Source organism: Saccostrea echinata, unplaced genomic scaffold (assembly GCF_033153115.1).
Source record: "Saccostrea echinata isolate AGI-Se365-2 ecotype Australia unplaced genomic scaffold, CSIRO_AGI_Sech_v1 ptg000001l, whole genome shotgun sequence".
NCBI lineage: Eukaryota > Metazoa > Mollusca > Bivalvia > Ostreida > Ostreidae > Saccostrea > Saccostrea echinata.
In genome coordinates this window covers 49,740,899-49,761,483 of record NW_026889750.1, presented here as the reverse complement: position 1 = coordinate 49,761,483, position 20,585 = coordinate 49,740,899, and the positions used below count along the sequence as shown (strand labels likewise).

Genomic DNA, 20,585 nt, shown 5'->3' with positions numbered 1-20,585 from the left:
TTGTTGGTTTTATTTTATCAGATTATTTTGGAGGATTTGTCATTGACCCACTTATATGTTGGTATGATTTTTTGTGGCAGCATCAATTGCAATTTTAGATCAACATTTTATTGTATTTCCCTGAGTTTCAAAGTAAAGTTTGGTGTATTATATCAATATTTGATTATGCTATCAATATCATGCCAAAAAATATAAAATAATATAAAATCTTTAAAACCTATAAGCATTGTACTTTATTCAAAATCTTCATGTTCCTTTTCTGCATGAAAGAATTCAGTCGTGAGAATTAATCAAACATAATCATTGAATTTGTACTAAGGAAAAATAAAACAATTCAGAATAATACAAATGATGAGACCTGCTTATTATTTGGTCATAGATTTTTTGTCCAAAATTCAACTTCCCAAATTCCAACTTGTATGCATGTACATATATGTTTAAACACACAGAGATCTTTTGCTGGGTTTGGATTTTGCTTTTTTTAAAATAAAGGAATGAATTTTGTCTTTTTGGATCAACACAATTAATGTATGTACATCTTTTTTTTCATGAAATAATTTTGTGCAGGGGTAATATTTTCAGTATGTTTATATTTGAAATGAACATTTCTCCTTGACAACAAGAAAATTTCAAGCAATCTCTTGAAAAAGAATATGACAGCAATTCAGTTTTATATGAAATTAAAATTTGTAGAAGAAAAAAAATAACTCAGATATCTTGTACAGAGTAGAGTTTACTTAATGAGAAAAGGAAAAGCTGATACAAGTGTTATGTTAAGCTGACTTTCCTTTGTATAATTGATATTTAGCTACAAGAAAAAAGTAAGCAATATGATTTCTTCCATACTGGGCCAGAAACAATAGTGGATGATTTATTGTGTAATTATACAAGTACGTGGAACCTTTCTTCAGATTCAATCTTCTACCGACATCTCATAACTCCATTGTATATTACTTCTGTTTATCCTCATTAAGAATAGCGAATTCTCATTAATTAAAATCAAATAATACAAGCAATGAAAAGTGACTTCTTGTGGAGAATTATAGGCTATGACACTTCAATTACAAAAAACATACACAAGATATTAAATTCTAATTCCTAGGGAAGCCAAACAGATATGTTACTTCAATAGTAAAAGCAATTCTTTAGCTTGAAGAAAAATAGTAAAAATCGGGAGAAATGTGGCCACATCCATAATTACGGCAGAATGATAGAGTATCCCTCAGTCCTCCGAGAGCCCGCGTTTGTTATGCCATTGGGCCCAGTTTAAATGTCAGATTCAAACAGATAAAAATTGGGGGAACTTTATGGAATCTGTCAAAGTTGCCATACTGACAGGATCCCCCATTTATCAGTAACTTCCTCTGTGATCAATCCATTTCCTGTGATCACAGTTCATACAAATTTCTCACCTTCCCAATCCTCCAGCAGTCTTAGTAGCAGCACTCTAGAGGGGGCCATGGCACCTCACTCCAGACTAATGCTTGTCTATTTTAGCACCAACAATATTTTCCATTAACTTCTTTCCTTTGATTTTTTTTCTCATCATAATCACAGTTTATTTGCCCAAATTTCTATATTTTGCCATAAAATATTTATGAAAGACCTCATACTGTAAATAGAGGAATAAGACTCTCTCTCTAAGGATATGAGAAATACTTAAGACTAATACACACACAGATAAAGCATTTTTTTCTCCCATTTCTCTTGATTTCTCTGCATTGTAACAACTAGATGGCCATAAACAATTCCCTTGGTAAATGAACAATACTTTTACACAGAGAGTAAGAACACTATATACCGGTACATCATCATAACATCTCAGGACCATGTGACCATTCAATGCTTAGCAACATAGTCTGGACAATGTGACCATTCAACGATTAGCAACATAGTCTGGACCATGTGACCATTCAACGCTTAGCAACATAGTCTGGACCATGTGATAGTCTGGACCATGTGAGCATTCAATGCTTAGCAACATAGTCTGGACCATGTGATAGTCTGGACCATGTGAGCATTCAATGCTTAGCAACATAGTCTGGACCATGTGACCATTCAACATTTAGCAACGTAGTCTGGACCATGTGATAGTCTGGACCATGTGACCATTCAACGATTAGCAACATAGTCCGGACCATGTGACCATTCAATGCTTAGCAACATAATATGGACCATGAGACCATTCAACGCTAACATAGTCTGGACCATGTGACCATTCAACGATTAGCAACATAGTCCAGACCATGTGACCATTCAATGCTTAGCAACATATTATGGACCATGAGACCATTCAACAATTAGCAACATACTGTAAATCAGCTTTTATTCGCGAGAACTTTATTTCGCGTAATTTCGCGAGGCATTGTGCTCGCGAAAATTTTATTCTCGCATTTTAGTATTCCTTAAGATTATGTAGAGCAATAACCAAAATTAGTGAGAATTTTTTTTCGTTAATTAAGAGTACACGACTATCTCACGAAAATAAGGTGTCGCAAAAATTCAGTGATCTCCAGTAGTCCGAACCATGTGACCAATCAACACTTAGCAACATAATCCAGACCATGTGACCATTCAATGCTTAGCAACATAGTTTTATAATTCATTTTTAAGGTAATGATAATGCAGATGACTTTGTGATTAATTAAACTGTCTAAAAAAATTTCTGTAAATAACCAATCCTTTCAAAAAAGTTTTTTTCTGGATGTGAACTTTGACCCCTCATCACCCCTGACCTATGTACTCTTTCAAGTAACATCAATGTTTTTTCATCTGAAGACTTCCTTTTTCATTTTCAACTAAACCAACTTAAGATAAAATTAGTGTATAAGAAGTTGATTTAAAAGCAGGGATTAAGATTTATTGATCTCAATACTGCAAGAAAAACAATCAGAAAATAGTAGATGCTTTCCTAAGATGACGGCCATTCCTTCATCAAGGTTCACCATATTGATCTATTGTTATCCTATTCCATCAAGACACCACGAGTAAAAATATACTGTTCATTTTGTTCTCGAGTTTGAATTTAGGAGCAACTTCTCCTTTGAGAATTCTGTGTTTGACAAGCACCTTGTCAAACCTAGAGAAAGTTTTAACAAATGGTTATTAATGACACTGAGATTCTTCACAATGTCCTCTTCATATTTCCCAAGGTTCTAATGAATTCAAAATTAGCTATTTTCTTGCTGATGAAAATTGGGAAGCTTGTAATTTTTATTGCCTTTGCAATCAAATTAAAACACTGTCGATGGTAATGTTGATCAATATGTATGAGAAATTATTTCAGCGTAAAATTAAGTTGATTTGTTCATAACACCATAGAAGATTATTTGTCTTTATCAAAGTTAAGGAGTTAAAAATAATGTTTTTCTAAGAATCCACAGATTTAAAGAAAGACAACTCTTCATAAACCATGGAGTTCAGAGTTGAAAAAAGTTTATACTTATCAATGCATAGCAAAATAGTGATCCCCTTTGTGAAGGACAAAAGTATAAAAGAAATAAAAAATTCTTAGTCCTGTGCTTAATTTTACTGTCATTTCACATTACATGTACCAACATGTATAACATACATCTACTTTTGATATGATGTACTAGACTGCTTGTCAAAAATTAAACAATTCTGTTAGAGAAGCATAATCAGAGAGGATTGCTCATCATAAGTTTTTTTAGTTACAAAACATTTTTTTTTTCAATACAAATAGTGTGTTTTTATCATATGATTAAGAGATTTCCAGTCTGATCAGCTAGAAATATCTGTTTATCTGGAAAAAACATGTATATGCCAGATAAAAATTACTCAAAATGCTTGTATGTAAGTTGTGATTCCATTATTTTGGTTTGTGGACATTATATCACAATAGTATGATCCTTAAAAGTAGAAAATTTTGCTTCAATGGCATGATTTGATGAGAAAATGATTTAAAAAAGAATGTTTTAGAATATTAATGAACTTGGATTTGGTCAATACCATTATATAGTTGCTCTCAAATATCACATTTTGCTCACCTTTAGGGTCCTCCTTAAACTGCTACATAAACATACTGACCTCATACAAATGAATAATTTTATCATAATTGTATCATTTAAGCCATTTTACTCTGCCCTTATCCAAATTCATAGCATTTTTGACAAAATATTTTATTCAGGTAACACAATGCTCATGATGGAGTTTTCACGAGTAACAAGTCAAACAGGTACTGTCACACATACTTTTGTGTTTACTTGCGTTCTTAATGAGAAAGGCAGTAATCATACCTAAATTTATATACCAAACGTTGCCTTTAGTACCTAGAATTTTTCATGTGGCACTTTTTTTCATAGTGTTTTTCAATGAAAATATTTATTCTTGTAAAACCACCCTATAGTAAAAACACCCTAAGCTAACAACTGCACAATTTTTTTTTTTTGGGGGGGGGGGGGGCATATTTCACTTTCGTAAGAATATATGGACATTTTTTTGTAACCAAAACAGGTTTCCCTGGCATCTATCAGGAAGAGTAAACAGAAAGCTTAGAGGTGTTGCTGAATGCCAAAAATGACCCATACACAATTCAAGAATGTCAGGGCTTTCAAAAAGATTAGAAACAGGCGGTACTTTTACAAAACTGGGAGGTACCTTGTAGAGGCAATTTTAATAAAATATGATATCAAATTTTTCTCCATCAAATATTTTGGCCAGTAAAATCTTGATTTCAGCTGGGTAAAAGTACCAGGTACCGGCAGCTTTTGAAAGGCCTGAAATGCTAACTTACATACTGTGTATGACATATACTACTTACCTTGTCTTCTTCATCTGTCTACATAACTTACCCCAATCTTCTGTTGATACTTTTTAATTGAGAACTTTGACCTGTATAACACATTTAGACAGCCACATCAACTTACCCTTCCCAGACACATCCTTTTATTCATGGCGGCTAAGGCTGCAGCGGCCGAGGCATGGTCGTAGAACTCCACAAAGCAGTATGGATCCACTGGCCCCTTCAATAGCGAATAATATATGTTACCAACATACAGACAGCAACACACACACAATATCTACTACTAAATCGCCAGGAGCTTCATGGGCTCTGTTTTAGCGAATCTCTTCCCCCCAAAAGCTTTTAGTTCACCTATATTCCTGGAATTTTTTTTTTTAGATTCACATTGGTCTATTTTCTAATCTATCCCCATGACCCCTTTTCATTTGTATAGCTTCTTCAAACCTCAACTGTGAATTGTTTAACACATCTGTGAGACAAGCTATGTGGTAAAAAGTCACTTACTTCTACCGACTCCATAACTGGAACTCTTCATTGAGGGAGGTATATAAAAGAGAGGTCAAAGGTCATTCTCCTTAAGAATCAAATGAATGATTAACACTATTACACGTTTGAAAATTCAGATAATTCTACAGAAGGTTAATAATGCTATAACACAGAGAAGAAGAGAAAAATGGTACCTTCCATCAACTTTTTCTTTTCCTGCTTTTTCCCCAGTTGAGGTTTTTTTTCCTCAGAAAAAATAATAAAGATTGGCTTACCTCCCTTATACAGCACCCATAGGGACAGAACATAGATCTGACAAAAGGGTTGTTTTTAATCAAATAGGGGCATTCAATTTTTCAGAAATGTTTTTAAAAGGGGACATGAAGAAGCTGAACATTTCAACTGAAGCAAATGTTTGAAGGATGAGTCTGAGGTCCTAAAACCAACTTCTGAAAGAAATTGGGTCAAAAAAGGTACAAAAATGTGATAAAAAGGTCTAACCTGCAAAAAGTCTCTGCCACAGCTGGTTACTGAACAATACACACAGTTAATAAGATTATAATACAATAGTAAAATAAATACATCTCACATGAACAGACTAAGCTGGAACCTCGGAAATCACTGGGATTCCTTGTTCCTGGGTTCCGCTGCAACACCCGGCTGTAAAAGCCAAATCAAGTCCACTCAATTCTCTATCTGAGAGCACCTGCTCCCTAATAGGAGCCTTATAGATACACAAAGGTGCAACAACTGACAATACCAGCATTGTTGATAACTGAATGTGCATCACATACAGGCACCATTTTATTTTATTTTTTTAACAGTTCAATGGTTTGTTTTTTGTTTCCAAGAACAACATAACCATGTTTTGTTGCATTCAATTACATGAAGGAAAGAGTTGCAAGTATGCATTACTTTAAAAAGGCTTTTCCTATACAGATAATGTTGAAGTGTTTGAGAACAAGGGATTGATTCAGCAGACATTCTGCTGTTCCCTGATTTCCTACTGATTCATAAATCAAAACAGAAGCTTGTTGCAACATTTCTTATGTCATTTTATATAAAACAAGTTATTTACCAAGTGTATGTAACATCGATCTTGAAGAAAAATAACATATTGCTCATATACTTTGTTGCTCATGAATCTTAAACTTCCTTGGACCATCATGCATAAAGAAAACAGCTCACAGAAAACTCAGTTCATATATATAACTGAATTTTGTTACAAGTAACCTAACACTTGCACTTTTCATTTTAGGTTAACTTTTTTTTGCATCATGATGTGTTGTTACATTTCAAGAAACATCAATATTCATTTCCACTTTAATTTGAAATTTGATCACAAAATAGTCAAACAAAGAGATTTTTCTGTGTGAAACACTATCCTTTCTCTCTGTTGTTATTAAGTTTCTTTATGAAAGTATGTTAACATGACTCAACAGTTTGTTTTTAGAAAATTTTTGAAAAATGAACTATTTGAATTGTTGTAGAACTGTACACAAGCTGTAAAACCCTGAGTTAAGTGTCAGGAAAAAAGTGCATTTACTTTACCTCATAATTCGGACCATATTTCGCCTCCTGAAAAATATCAAGAAAATTAATCAAAAGAGTTAATATTTGTAGGAATAACACTGATTTATTACTATACTAAGAAATGATTGTCTTGTGTTATTTTTAGTATCCTATTCTTGCTTTGGCTACAGAATTCAGACAGACATGAAGTACTGACATGGTATCTTGGACTAAATTAGTCAAAAATACCAAGACTTTGGAAGAAGCACTGAGAAAGAGAAGTTCATTTAAAACCATCTGAGGGTTGCCACCTGTCTTAATAAACCACTTGATCTATGACCACTTCTTCTCAAGTTCTACCTTTTTCTGGCCCCAAGACCATAAACTGAGAACAGACTTGAGTCAAAATTTCAAATTATTATAACTTTTGAAATAATTTCAATATTGAAACAAAATTTTCATCATATATTTGAATTGAAATATTACATAACGTTGCAAATTTTTAAGCAAATACTTTCAATAAAAGTCAAGATAGTAAAAATCAAAATTTTGACTCAAGACTGTTCTCAGTTTATGGTCTTGTGTGTGTGTGTGGGTGGGGGGTGGGGGTGGGGGGGGGGGTGGGGGGGGTTGCAGTCTACGTTTTGTGAATGAAAAATCCAGGGTCGTGTATAATCTGTTTATTTTATTTTTTTTACGTTTATATGCATTCAAAAAGTAAATCAAAGAAAAGGCAATCAATGTTTTGAAAGAGTTCATATAATTTAATCTGATTGCAAACTACCTTAATTTAATGAAATAAATACTTTCCTTCCTTAGAATACGACTATTTTTAAATTATCTTTTTTCTAAAGAAAAGGATCCTTCATTAAGACAAAGTGATACACATTTTTTTTTATCACAAAATGGTAACCTGTAATCATAGAGCACCTGTTCTAAGTGGTCAAGGTCGTGACCCTGAAGTGAAATGTGAAGACCGGTGACTGTGAAATACATTTTGTTCCAGATTCTATGTTGTATTTACTTCCCAAAAATACTGCACAAGGTCCACATGTAGTTTGATTTATGCTGTTTGATTTATTCCTTGTGAGCAGCATGAACATCATGAATATATATATGAACATCACAGGACCAATATATATACCTTAGGGCAACATGATGTATACATTTACATAGAAATCAGACTTCACTCCTAAGTTAAGGGTTAGTACTCTGTTGTAAATCTATTAACTTTAACAAGATTGATTTATTGTTAGATTAATACAGTAGATTCAGTTGTGGTCTTTTTTCACTGCCTCCAGTTTATAAATTTGTGAAAATTCACACATAAATCTTCTTTATGATAAAAAAAAAACAAACTATAACTTACCTCAGTTGGTTCTCTCATGCCAGGGGTGGTCTACAAATGCAAAAAAGAAAGTGTTACAATTCTTACACCAATAAATGTCATTCTTTCTGTAACTTTCACTTTAAAAGCTCACAAATTACTAAACATTACAATTGTAGAAGGACACACCACTGCAAAATTTAAAACAATACAGTTTGAGTTTAAGCTGACACATAATAAGTGAACAATATATATACAATATGTACATCTATATATGGTACAGTTCATTTTGTCCCATTGTAAGAAATCCCTGACTGGTAAGAGAAGCGTGCCCAGTCAGTGAGTGTCCGCTATGATAATTCAGAGGAGACCGCTACTGGTTATCACCTGAATGAGATCACATCCTGCGGCCAGCTGAGTTATGTCCGTGATGGGGAATACAGTATACTGAGGAGTAAGGCCTAGCATTTCTTCTAAATTAATCCCTGCCATACGGACCTTCCCGAATCACTATCAAACAACAAACCTAAATGTCCTAACACAGTACTGAACAGCACACCCCTATAGGTAACACAGACTTGTACAATATGGCTTCACTGACTCACGTCAACTAATTACATTCAATTACAGTCGACAACAGAAAAACTAAAAGTACCCAGCCTTGTTTGTTATTAGAGTTCCATTGTTCTGAAAATTCAACTGTCCTATTATGTTGAAAATCTAACAAAGTTTTTGTTAATTTACTCTAAAATTGCCCTATTCTAAACAATTGAATGTCTGACTTCAGAAGTAAATTGCTCTGTTCTGAGTGGAATGTAAACCAAGAGGATCTACACACTAGCAAATAATATTATCTACTGTCCTTTTTTACTCACAGTGACCAAATAAGTCTCTCAAACTTTCAAGCTGACCAAATAAGTCTCTCAAATTTTCAAGATGACCAAATAAGTCTCTCAAACTTTCAAGCTGACCAAATAAGTCTCTCAAATTTTCAAGCTGACCAAATAAGTCTCTCAAATTTTCAAGCTGACCAAATAAGTCTCTCAAACTTTTCAAGCTGACCAAATAAATCTCTCAAACTTTCAAGCTGACCAAATAAGTCTCTCAAACTTTTCCAGCTGACCAAATAAGTCTCTCAAGTTTTCAAGCTGACCAAATAAGTCTCTCAAACTTTTCAAGCTGACCAAATAAGTTTCTCAAACTTTCAAGCTGACCAAATAAGTCTCTCAAACTTTCAAGCTGACCAAATAAGTCTCTCAAACTTTTAAAGCTGACCAAATTTCTTTGTAGACCAATTTATTTTCAGTTAGTTAGTGATGATATATTTCTGTCCTATGTTGATTTTTTAAAAGAAAATTTTTAACACTAAAATTCAGACATTTCACATAACTAATTTATCATGTTGATCTGGAGTAATTAGTAAATATATGACGTTACAGCATTATACACCCCCATCCCCCCTTAAATCTTTCTATAATTTCTGTTACTTTGTATGTTAATTGCTAGAACATATTATCGTATAAATTAACACACTTTGTGAAAATATCTGCATAAATTCCTCATGATCAATAACAAATGTTTAGATTCTGTAATATAGGGGGAATGGGTTCATGTTCAGAAAAAGAAGCGTACCCTTTTTGAATAGGAGTGAAACGGTTCACCGCGGTATCGATTCACCGCGGTATTTTTTCTCGGTTTGATACACGGTGCAAAATCTCTAATTTTCATTCGGTTCATTTTTCAGTCGGATCGTTATTCAGTCGGGTTTGGCATAAGGTAAAACACGTTACTCAGCATAAATAAGTATAGAAAACATAAATTTTTGATGACTGATTAAGTTTGTAAAATAATTTTTGACAGTCAAAAAATTCTAATCAATTTCTTCTAGTCAATTTGCAAATAAACATTCGTAAATTAAGTGACTAGATTTAGTAAAAGAAAGCATAAAACAAGGTTGAATTTGTTTCCTTCTATCAAAATGTATCGTATCGAAAATAACCATACCGAGACAAAATTATACAATACGTATCGAACCGTGAAGGAGGTGTATCGTTTCACCCCTATTTTTGAATCTAGTGAATATTGATCCTTTCTGCTGACTTCATGTAAACAAAGTTTTTGTCCTCATTGAAGACAAATTTATTAGAAATTGTAAGATTAATGAACTCCCATAGCCTCTCATCTAAAGTACAGCTAAATTTGCTTTATACTCTGAAATGATGAACTAATGACTAAAGTAGTAGTTACATGTAAGCACATCTTTACAAACAAAAAATTAAACTATGCATCAATTTTCTCAAGCAATGCAATTGATACATATTGATACTTTAAAAAAAAAAGTTCAATGGCACCCCACTGGTTAAAAATAATTGGGTTGATTCTTCTTTCATAATTTCTTAAAGAAGTTTTGGGTTTTGATTTTAATAACACAAGAAGTTCTAAAATGAAGAGACAGCTAAACTGGATTACTTTTCTTATCCAAACAATTGTGGACATAGAAAAACTTTCGAAATTAATAAATTTGTAACATTAATAAAACTTCTGTGTTCCATAGTTTACCTCGTGTATGATTTTACAGCTTTTGCATGGTCCTATCTGTCCAAACAAGGCCATAATCAAGGTCTCTGTTACACTGGGGTCAAGGTTACCCACATACCTGGAAAGCAAATCAATAAGATAAAAATCCACCTGTCACACTGGGGTCAAGGTTTCTCACATACCTGGAAATCAAACCAATAAGATTAGAATCCTCATTATCCACCTGTCACATATCTGGAAATCAAATCAATAAGATTAGAATCCATCTATCACATTGGGGTCAAGGTTACCCACATATCTGGAAATCAAATAAAACAAAGAGATATTTGTGAAACCCCCCCCCCTCCCCCCCTGGACATACATTATAGGGTGCATAAGCCTTTACTATGGGCAGTAAACATTATGGGCAGTGTACATGGAAATGAAATTGACATTTTGAACTTAAAATCAATAGGGGTCATCTACCGGTACTATATGAGATGCATCAACCAGAAATAGTATTCTACATCACATCTTTGGCAAAAACATAATTCTCATGATATATCAGTAATTAATTTGTTCAACCTTTGCAGAGATAATGAACGAAAAGCAAATGATTGGAATTTTTCTAAGTCCAAGGGGCATAACTGTCAAAAATTGCTCGAGTATACCCAAAACAGAACATGACCTAGATATTACTATGATAAATCTGTATACCATATTTCATTTCAGTATGTGCAACCTCTAGGAAACTACAAATAATTGGAAGTTTTCTAAGTCCAAGGGGCATAACTCTGTCAAAAATTGCAAAAAACATTAGTCTGATCCGAAACTTACCAAGATAAAATCAGCTTAATATATTATATACAAATGTCTCAACATAAAAAAAGAAACCTGGGAATCCAAGTGAGGTAGACAGACTTATAAAGGGACAAAATAATAAAGCCTAAAGCCCCCTCCGATCTCACTGGTATAGGACAAATAAAATATGACAAAACACAGCTCTTGATTCATTTTAAATAAAATTTGTGTGGTTTTATATGTTGAAAAGCAAAGTGGGGGTACTGCACTTTTTCTTTTTTTTAATTTTTTTTATGAATTTATTAATAAATCCAGTAAAATTTTAAAATTTATTCTCACAGTGAAATACAGATAAAAAGATTTGGATATCACTAAGTAATGTGAACTAAATTGGATAACAAAAATGCAGCCTTGCTACAAAATGCCCCTGGTAAACAAGGAAACATAACTGTGAACTTTCACTCTATCTATTTCACTTTTCACAGTATCTTTAGGAATCAGCATCATTTGTCTGATGAATTATTGATTGAAATGCTAGGAATTAAGGTCTGTTTACCAAGCTCTTGTGATTCAAATCCAAAATTTCAATTTCAGAAAAATAGAATCAATCTCTGTAGCTCACATTTCATCATTAAGGTTAACCATGTGTAAACTTTCTGTTTCAAATTGAATTCAGCAATACTGTATTATTGACAGGTACAAAAACTTCTGATTGTCTCTTACAGAACATGCCTGATAAAGGTATCAAATTACAGAATGTCACATTTAAATCTAAAGGTACATTCTACAGGGAAGAAATTCATTTCAAATTTTTTAAACACAAGTGACTATAGCAAGCCAGCAAGCCACAACATGCAAAACCTTGCCAATTTCCTTATGTTTATAAATACATATGCGGTGTTTGAAATAACCGTGTGCCCGACCACCCGAGACGCACAAATTTTGCAGTGGGCGAACAAATTTGCATGTATTGACGCCCGGCTTGACGTGTTAAAATTTTCAATAATTAAAATTCATGTATTTGATGAATTTCTTCTTATCAACTAATAGTATCGGTAGCAAAGTGTAATAAGCCAAGAGGAAGAATTCATCAGTCTATAGATTCTGGTTTGAAGTTATGGTGAGCTGGTTCCAGTCACATAATCATTAATAAGAAACAAATTTATAAAAGACAATTATTTTCTGGACCAGTAGATCTTTGGCAGGGCTGACAATTTTTACTAACAGTCAGCCCTGCATGTCTGGCTTATTTTGCAGTGAGTTTCAAACACTGATATATGAATCTGAGACACAGCCAAAAATGAAAATTGGTCTTGATGTTTATATATTCAATTTGTTTACCAAAGTGAATAAGGAATATTGTAATCAAACAACATATATTCTGCAGTACATGTAAAATTTTGTATGGCAGCACCATTTACACCTGTATGTTCTTAATTATGACACCTGATTGCTTCTATTTAGCTTTCTATAATATTACTATGAGTTAACTACAATGAGTGGTGTGGTGCACATCCACATGCATTGGTTAATAGGTTAATAGCATCAACCTGGTGGTTCCATATAGAGAACTACTTATACCATTCCTGATGTTTCCCTCTCCAATCATTAATTAACTTTAATGATATATCTAAAAATGATGTACGTGCAAAGCACACTAAGTTAACATTATGGTGTTTACCATATTAACTTTTTACAAATTACCTGTATATATCAGATACTACTATTACTGCCAACATCAAACATAAGTGTAAAAAAAAAATCCATCTATCAGAATCTTTTTTTAGATTAATAAGCAAGGAGTTATCTTTCTTAGGCTTTATGACAAGACTGAGTTTGTGTCTGTCCCACTGGTACCTAATTCATTCTGCATTTCTTCTCCTTTGCTCCTAAGTAAGTGTCTGTATACTTCAAAAGTTTTTTTATTAATAAAACAGTCTCTCTTGGTAACCATTGTTGACTGAGTGCAATTTGTCTAATTTGGCATCAAAATGGAATTATTGCAAGAGATCAACCTCAATTTACAAGACTCTTAAATTCTGGAGACTATCTATAAACAATGAGTATCAAATAACTCAAGTCGATTGCAGGTAGTACATACTGATTCAAATTGAATGAACAATAATCGGAGTTTGTTGACTATTTAACAAATTAGTTCACACTTTACGTCACTGAGAATCTTCTTTTCAGATACGTTTATTGTATACATGATATAAGGGAATGTATGGAAAAAAAGGAAACACTAGAAATATCAACAGAATGAAAACAAAGATTACAAAGCTCACCTCCGTGAACAGTATCTTAATGAATTTCCTGGTAATGTACAAATACTCTGATTACTTTTAACTTTATCACTCTTTTTGAATTTCAGCCCAGATCCAGCATCTGAAGCAAGTCTAGTATTTTGTATCCATCATCCATGCACGTTTGGTCAAAATGGGGCATGTAGTTATTTTGGAATAAGGCCATTCCAAGTTTTTCTATGTTTAGCGTCCACGAGCGCCTTTGTTTTTGACACCCCATATGAGAAAAAACAAACAAAATCAGGAGTCCTGAAATTGATTATTCTGGTCAAAATCTTTCAATTCTGTCAATATATAAGTATATGTTTACAATATGCCATATTACGTATATTTTAAGGATTTAATACCTGGATCTTGCTACAGAATAGACTTTTGTACTAGAAAAATAGATTAATGAAATGAAATGCTTTGTATGACGTCATTTTAAAGACTATAAAGTCTGTGTTTTAATTTTTGGCTTGTAGGTAGGTTTTTGAAAGATGGGTGGACGCTAAACAGAGAAAAAACTTGGAATGGCCTCAACTTACTCCTAAAAGTTATACCTGGTCACTCATCTGGAAAATATCAGGTGCAGCATCTGGAGGAAAACTGTTTATATCTTATATGCACCATCTATGCAAGTTTTGTCCAGGTACTTGGGAATGGACTTGATCCTTATCTAACTTGGAGGCTGAAGCTGACATGGGGGTTGAGGGGTATAGCTTGAGCACATCTTGACTTTGTTGAAGTGAGCTTAAAATATTTTACTCACAAAGATAAAGTTACATCGTATAATAGCTATTTTTTACATCCTGCTAATTTTTACGTCTTATCAATCTATAACATTTAAACATTAAATATTCACAGCAGTAAAAACACACACATATTTCATAGCAGTAAGAAAATAGGGTAAAGATTTTAGGCCAAATAAAAAAATATGTGTGGTTCCTGTTACCCGACCGTCCCTATTTTATACCCCAGACCCTAAACTTTTTCCCGGCAATTTTCATATTTTTTCCAGAATTTTCTCCGATTTCCATCATTGGCTCCGATATCAGTTTTAGTTTCAGCAATGGCGGCCTCCTTGCAAAACATCATTTCAACACATAGTGCAAGTTTTTAATAGTGTTAAATCCTAAGCAAGCTAGCATGTAGGAGTCCCCTACCAATGTTGACTAGTATATTATCACACCACATCTAAATGCCACCTGCAAAGCAGTGATAGGTATTATTTAGAGAAATTAAGAAAATAATTTTGTAAAAAAAAAAAAAAAATCCCTACCTTCCTACCCTAATTTTTTTGGAGGTGTAACCGGAACCACACATATTTTTTTGTTTGGCCTTAGTGTACATTCGAGCTGCCTTGCAAATGGCAAGTTTTTTGTTGTAAGAAAAATGGAAGTGGCAGAAAGGGTTTCGAAATATGTGACAACCAAAAACTATCTGTTAAACTTTTGTTGGTATATTACCCTTTCTTTATTCAAAGAAAACAGATATGTGAAATATACATGCGACACTGCATGCACTCATTTAAACAGACAATTTATCCTCAATGGATTGAAGGCAATGAATGGGGTAGACTGAAAGGAAAATTTCTTGCATTGAAGAGCATGGTGATTATGTAAAATGAAATTGGTCATAAATTAATTAAAACAATCATTGTCTCATTTATTAATGTCATAATGATACAGGAAAACTGTTAATCTGTAATAAATAGGAGCCAATTTTGTACCAACACTCGCAGTAGCCATTCATTTAATTTTAAATTAATGACTACGGCGAGAACTGGACCAAAACTTGCTCCTATGCCTCATGTAAAATAATTTATAAATTTGTATGACATCATTTAATTAATATCAATTAAAACCCAAAATTACCTAGCTTTTAAAAACATGATATGAACTAATATATAAGGATAAATCTTCAGCACTACAATTAATATGTTTCACGGTGCCACCGTTGAGGCAAGCACAGTTGTATATAAAAAAAACCCTTTACCTTTACAAAGCTTACACTTTTAAAAACCTTGATCTGCCTCTGCAAACTTCAAACCCAATGAGACAGTTTAGACTGTGACGTCACATGACGTCGTACGACAATGTAAGTTGCATTTCCGCAACTGAGTCTAAATAGGCCTTTTGCAATTTTGTAACAAAAGGCATTGTAGAGTAGATGCAATTATTTTTTGTTTCGTTTAAGCTCTCTGCAAGAACTAAATCTTAATACAAGATAACTGGGGGACTGTTTATTCCCCATTATTGCATGGAATCCTGGTAGCAAAGGAATTCTGGGTAGGTTGCACAAGAAAATTTTGCCTAATATTTCGAATTTCCTCTGTTTTTACAGTTTTTCTATTGAGCTCGCTTTGCAAAAGAGCCACTTGCTGCTTTTGCTAGTTCCCTGAATAACTGACACCAGAAATCTTACATTGATTATGCTTCATGTGACAGAACAAGGCATTTGACAGATAACATGTGACAAACTGTGGTTAAGCATATATATATATATATCATAGACCCAACTTAAAGTGGATGGGTGGCTGAACATAGCTGCAGATCTGTAGCTTACTGGTCTTAACACATTGGGATGGACGACCAGAGAGCTACAGTGCCACCCATTGAAAAAAGTGCAATATATATTTATTGCGCACAAAAAAAATGCCGTTTTTTGGTTTATTTTGCGGTATATTTCCAAATATTACTAACCCTGTGTTCCTAACATAATCTATTACTACTTTCACAACAAAACAGCATGTACAGTTGCATGCCATAAATGAGTTCGCAAAATGGCCGCTTAAGTGATTTTGTACTCTTAATTTGTAGTCTTCACAATCAAATTCTAACCAGAAGCTAAGTTAAGATATGTTAGTTCATGCAGATTCTAATCTGTTTCCATCAGGTTGGGCACACCCCACCAAATGGTCATTTATCCCCCGTTTGGTGGACAATCTTCCATATCGGAGACGAATTTTACTGACCAAATGGTGGACTTCTTTATTCTATTCCAAATCTTATTAAAATAAAGCAAAAGCACATTTACTTAGGCATTGGGGAATTTTAGTGAACATATTCGTCGCACAATTAACATAGTTCGGTCGATTTCCCATGTGCAATTTCTCCATAACTTCCTAAAAACGATACCCATAGTTGTCCGTAACAGCCGAACTTCTTGATCACTCGATCAAAAAAAAATTGATTGTGTCTAGTAGGATAAAAATTCTATTTCATCCAGTGGTCTAACTCTTGATAAGTTAAGGGGATGAAGGACACATGGTCACATGACTGTTTAACTACGTCATAGTCTCCGTTTATATAAGTGCAAAACGTGTAAAGCATCAGTTCTTGTATATTTTTTTGACAATTTTTAAACTTTAATTACCATCTTATATAAAAAAAAAATAATAAAGTTTTAACATTTTGTAAACATTAACAAATTATGAAAAAGATTGATCCACTCCTCTGTTTCCCTAAACTGCGCGTCCAACAAGTCGGTGACGTCATACACGATCTGTTAGTACAGCAAGATCATACTCGGTGAAGAGAGGGGCGGTATTATTATGTAAAAACAGGTCATAATCAGTATATGATGAAATATTTTGAGAAACGGGAACACAAAAATGATTTTTGCATGGCTGAGGACGGAAATCTTAAGTAGGTATATCTTATTTCGCTTATTTAGCTTACGTGTGACGTCATAGTTGGTTTTTCCCGTACTCGAGAAATGTAGCATGACACGTTTTTGCCATGCTTATGTCCTCTTTAACGATGTCCTGTGAAATAATGGGGTCAGCTTCATCATTCGAAACTTTTACAGTTAATCAATAATTTGAAGGATTTGCATTTCAATGTAAATTAAAAAATATTGAATGATAGAATTTTTTGTAAATTACGTTTTTTATTGTTTAAGTTGTCTTAAAAAGTGCGCAATTTTCCCTATCCAGATGCAGTGTGATAGACAAAACTTGCTTTTTCGAATTTTAAATTATAGTTATACTCTGAAATATTTTAAAAGATACATGTCCACTTTGATATTTTTTATGTATGCTTAAAAAATCCCATTATGGACAGAGTAATGCGCCCGGAAACATGGAGAATTAAAACTCCACTTAGATACTGTAGGGCATAGTATTTGTCAATCAATATCTCCAAAATAAGGTAAGAAACCTAATGATATAACTGCTTTAAGATATGTGGGACATACTTAATTAGAAATATACAAAATATGAAAAAAATTGAATGACAAGTATTTTTTCAGCTCAAGGTCCTTCTCCTCCTTAAGTTTCAATCGCTTTTTGGATCTTTGTCAATATTTATCTCTATAAAATCCCGTTAAACACGAGCTCCTCATTACTTTACTGGTATGGTGGGCACTTATTGCTATAAAGTTAAATTTTTCTATACTTGAACGTAATATCTGTTGTTTTTTTTCTTTTAGGATGAAGTTGCATATTCCATACGACCTTTTGTGGTTTAATATGTATATTACTGATGAATTTAATATACTTGATAAATAATTTTCAATGAAAGGTTTACAAATTGACTTTTGCAATTATTCTTGTATTCGTTCGAAGTACATCGTTTTAAAACAATAATTATATCATAATCTAACTTCATTTACTATTTTTATAGAGAATAAAGCTATTGCGTACAAAATAAAACGAAATAAAGGCGAAAACTTATTTTTCTTTTGATTTTCTAATTGAAAATTGACACTAATGTGCCTCCGTAGTAAAATCCGACTTTTGACCAGGTTAAAAAAAGATCATCGTTTTAATTGGTTTGCATTATTTGATTGGTTGCCCGGATAATCGAAAGAGAAAGTAAAGAACATGATTGACAGGTGCAGCATCGTTGAAGAAGGAGGAAATGTTCTTTTTAAGTAAAAACGGAGAAAAGTTGTACTTGTTTACATACGTGACATTTTTTGTCAAATTTTTGAACGACTCTGCGCAAAAAATTACACGTTGAATTTCCGATTTTTTTCACTCAAAACACCGATAAATATCTATATTTTATTCCACATGGTTTAAAATTATGCGCCATTCCACGCCATTCTATGGAATTGAACACAACCATTTTTCTCTCCCAAATGGTCAGTAAAATTCGTCTCTGAATTGGGAGATTGTCCACCAAACGGGGGATAAATGACCATTTGGTGGGGTGTGCCCAACCTGTCCATTCTTAAAAAAAAAAAAAAAACCTTTCTGCCTTTATTGATCTTAGAATTTGAATAGCATAAGAAATTCACAAAAGTTTGTGAATGCATGTCAAACTCATTTCATTCATCATAAATGTAAACATCTCTGACTCTCCATAATACTTACATTTTATATCATTGGTACAAAGTACAAAGAAAACTATCCATTTATGTATGCAGATAAGTTTACAGACAAGAAACTGTTCACACAACTGACATGCTTTGCTAAATACAAGAATATTTCTTACATAGGATACCTAATGCCGAAAATTGTCCTGAACTGAATATAAATTAAGTTTCATTTTGTTTTGGTTTATCTCCAAAGTTCAGGGTCAAGCTCCAGTAACACTTCTAAAGCGTCAGACAATTTTGTTGTGTTTAGAAACACATGATTGTAAAGTGCTACTCAATTTCTAATTTTTAAATTGTTATTCATGAAACTGTTAATACTTCCAAGAACCGCAACGTGTCGGTCAGATTTAGTGGGCCGGTGATAAACATGATCAATATGGCCTGAGATTAATGACAGTACTTACAGAGTTCGGGGAGACGTTTCTTCGCTTGCCATCTGAAAGACAAAAGTATCCCCTTGAACTAGTTATCAAATACAACAAAATAATCAAATCAAGCACAAGGAAATAATAGCGAGCGCAGCGAGCGGCGCGAAGCGCCGCTCGTCACTGCGAGCTCTAACGACAACGCCTGGGCGAAGAGAAAATTCGGACTACTGCACATTCATTCAATAGAATTTTTTTCCGCAGTAATTCTGACCCACAATGCATCGCTTCTTGTTCTCGCTGCTAACTTCGTTCACGCGGTGACAACAACTAAAATTTCACACAAAATTAACTCACCTTAATTTAATGGATATTGCATGCAGATAGTAGATTAAACGTTCTTTGTTAAAATATTTGCACTTTTTAAACTTTGTTTATGGAAATGCAGCTAACATACGACGTCATGTGACGTCACAGTCTGTCTCGTGCGGTTTGAAGAGGCGGATCATAATAATGAAGTGAACACTGCGCTCGCCCCAACGGTCGCACCGTCAACATATTACTATACCTCTGTAAAATTAATATTATGGCGACTTGGTCGAACAGGAAGTCTTGATAACCAAATGATTTGTCACGGAACTCTGGGAATATTTTTTTTATTTTCCGATCCCGATGAAAATTCCTTTTATTCCTTATTGGTGAAAGCTTTCAAATCAGAACATTACCCCACCCTCCCCCGATAATAATAGGCCATATAATCGAGCCAAAATGAATAACCAAGTGGTTAATTTAGAAATATTGAATAAATTATAATGCAATTTTTCTAGATATTTTTAGTAAGATGAAATGTGGATGCGTGGAGAGAGAGGGCCCCATACCCACTCCAAAAATAAATAAATAAATAAATAAATAAATAAATAAATAAATAAATAAATAAATAAATAAATAAATAAATAAATAAATAAATAAATAAATAAATAAAAGCTGATTTAATGTTAAAATTTAATAAATACATTTAAAACTCCATGACGCTAACATTTCATCACTGATCTCCTTTAAAAGATTTTCTGAATTTTATTGATATAAATCCATTACTTTTTCCAAAAGTCATCACAATCTTTTGTCAAAAAACAAGCTTAGTGCCATATACAAGTTTGAGTTTCTTTAAAAGTTGCCCAACAAGTTGTAACCCTGTGTCCTTGACA

General features: G+C 33.3%; 1 protein-coding gene across 3 annotated transcripts in view; it reads right to left on the bottom strand.

The window, feature by feature from the left end:
* LOC133193963 (nucleolysin TIAR-like) overlaps positions 1 to 20,038 on the bottom strand; it is a 66,800-nt gene extending 46,762 nt beyond the window's left edge. The window contains exons 1-6 of one of the 3 annotated variants that reach the window (XR_009722027.1): positions 19,949 to 20,038; positions 19,420 to 19,451; positions 10,647 to 10,743; positions 8,130 to 8,159; positions 6,800 to 6,826; positions 4,887 to 4,982 (exon numbers count right to left, since the gene is read on the bottom strand). Coding sequence is in view for 1 of the 3 variants with exons in the window: in XM_061329883.1 (XP_061185867.1) it covers positions 4,887 to 4,982; positions 6,800 to 6,826; positions 8,130 to 8,159; positions 10,647 to 10,743; positions 19,420 to 19,451 (282 nt within the window). In the remaining 2 variants the exon portion in view is untranslated. Of the gene's footprint in view, positions 1 to 4,886; positions 4,983 to 5,266; positions 5,990 to 6,799; positions 6,827 to 8,129; positions 8,160 to 10,646; positions 10,744 to 19,419; positions 19,452 to 19,948 lie in introns of those variants that run through there. The other 2 variants (XM_061329883.1, XR_009722029.1) reach the window with 2 other exon arrangements.
* Positions 20,039 to 20,585: the final 547 nt, after the last annotated feature.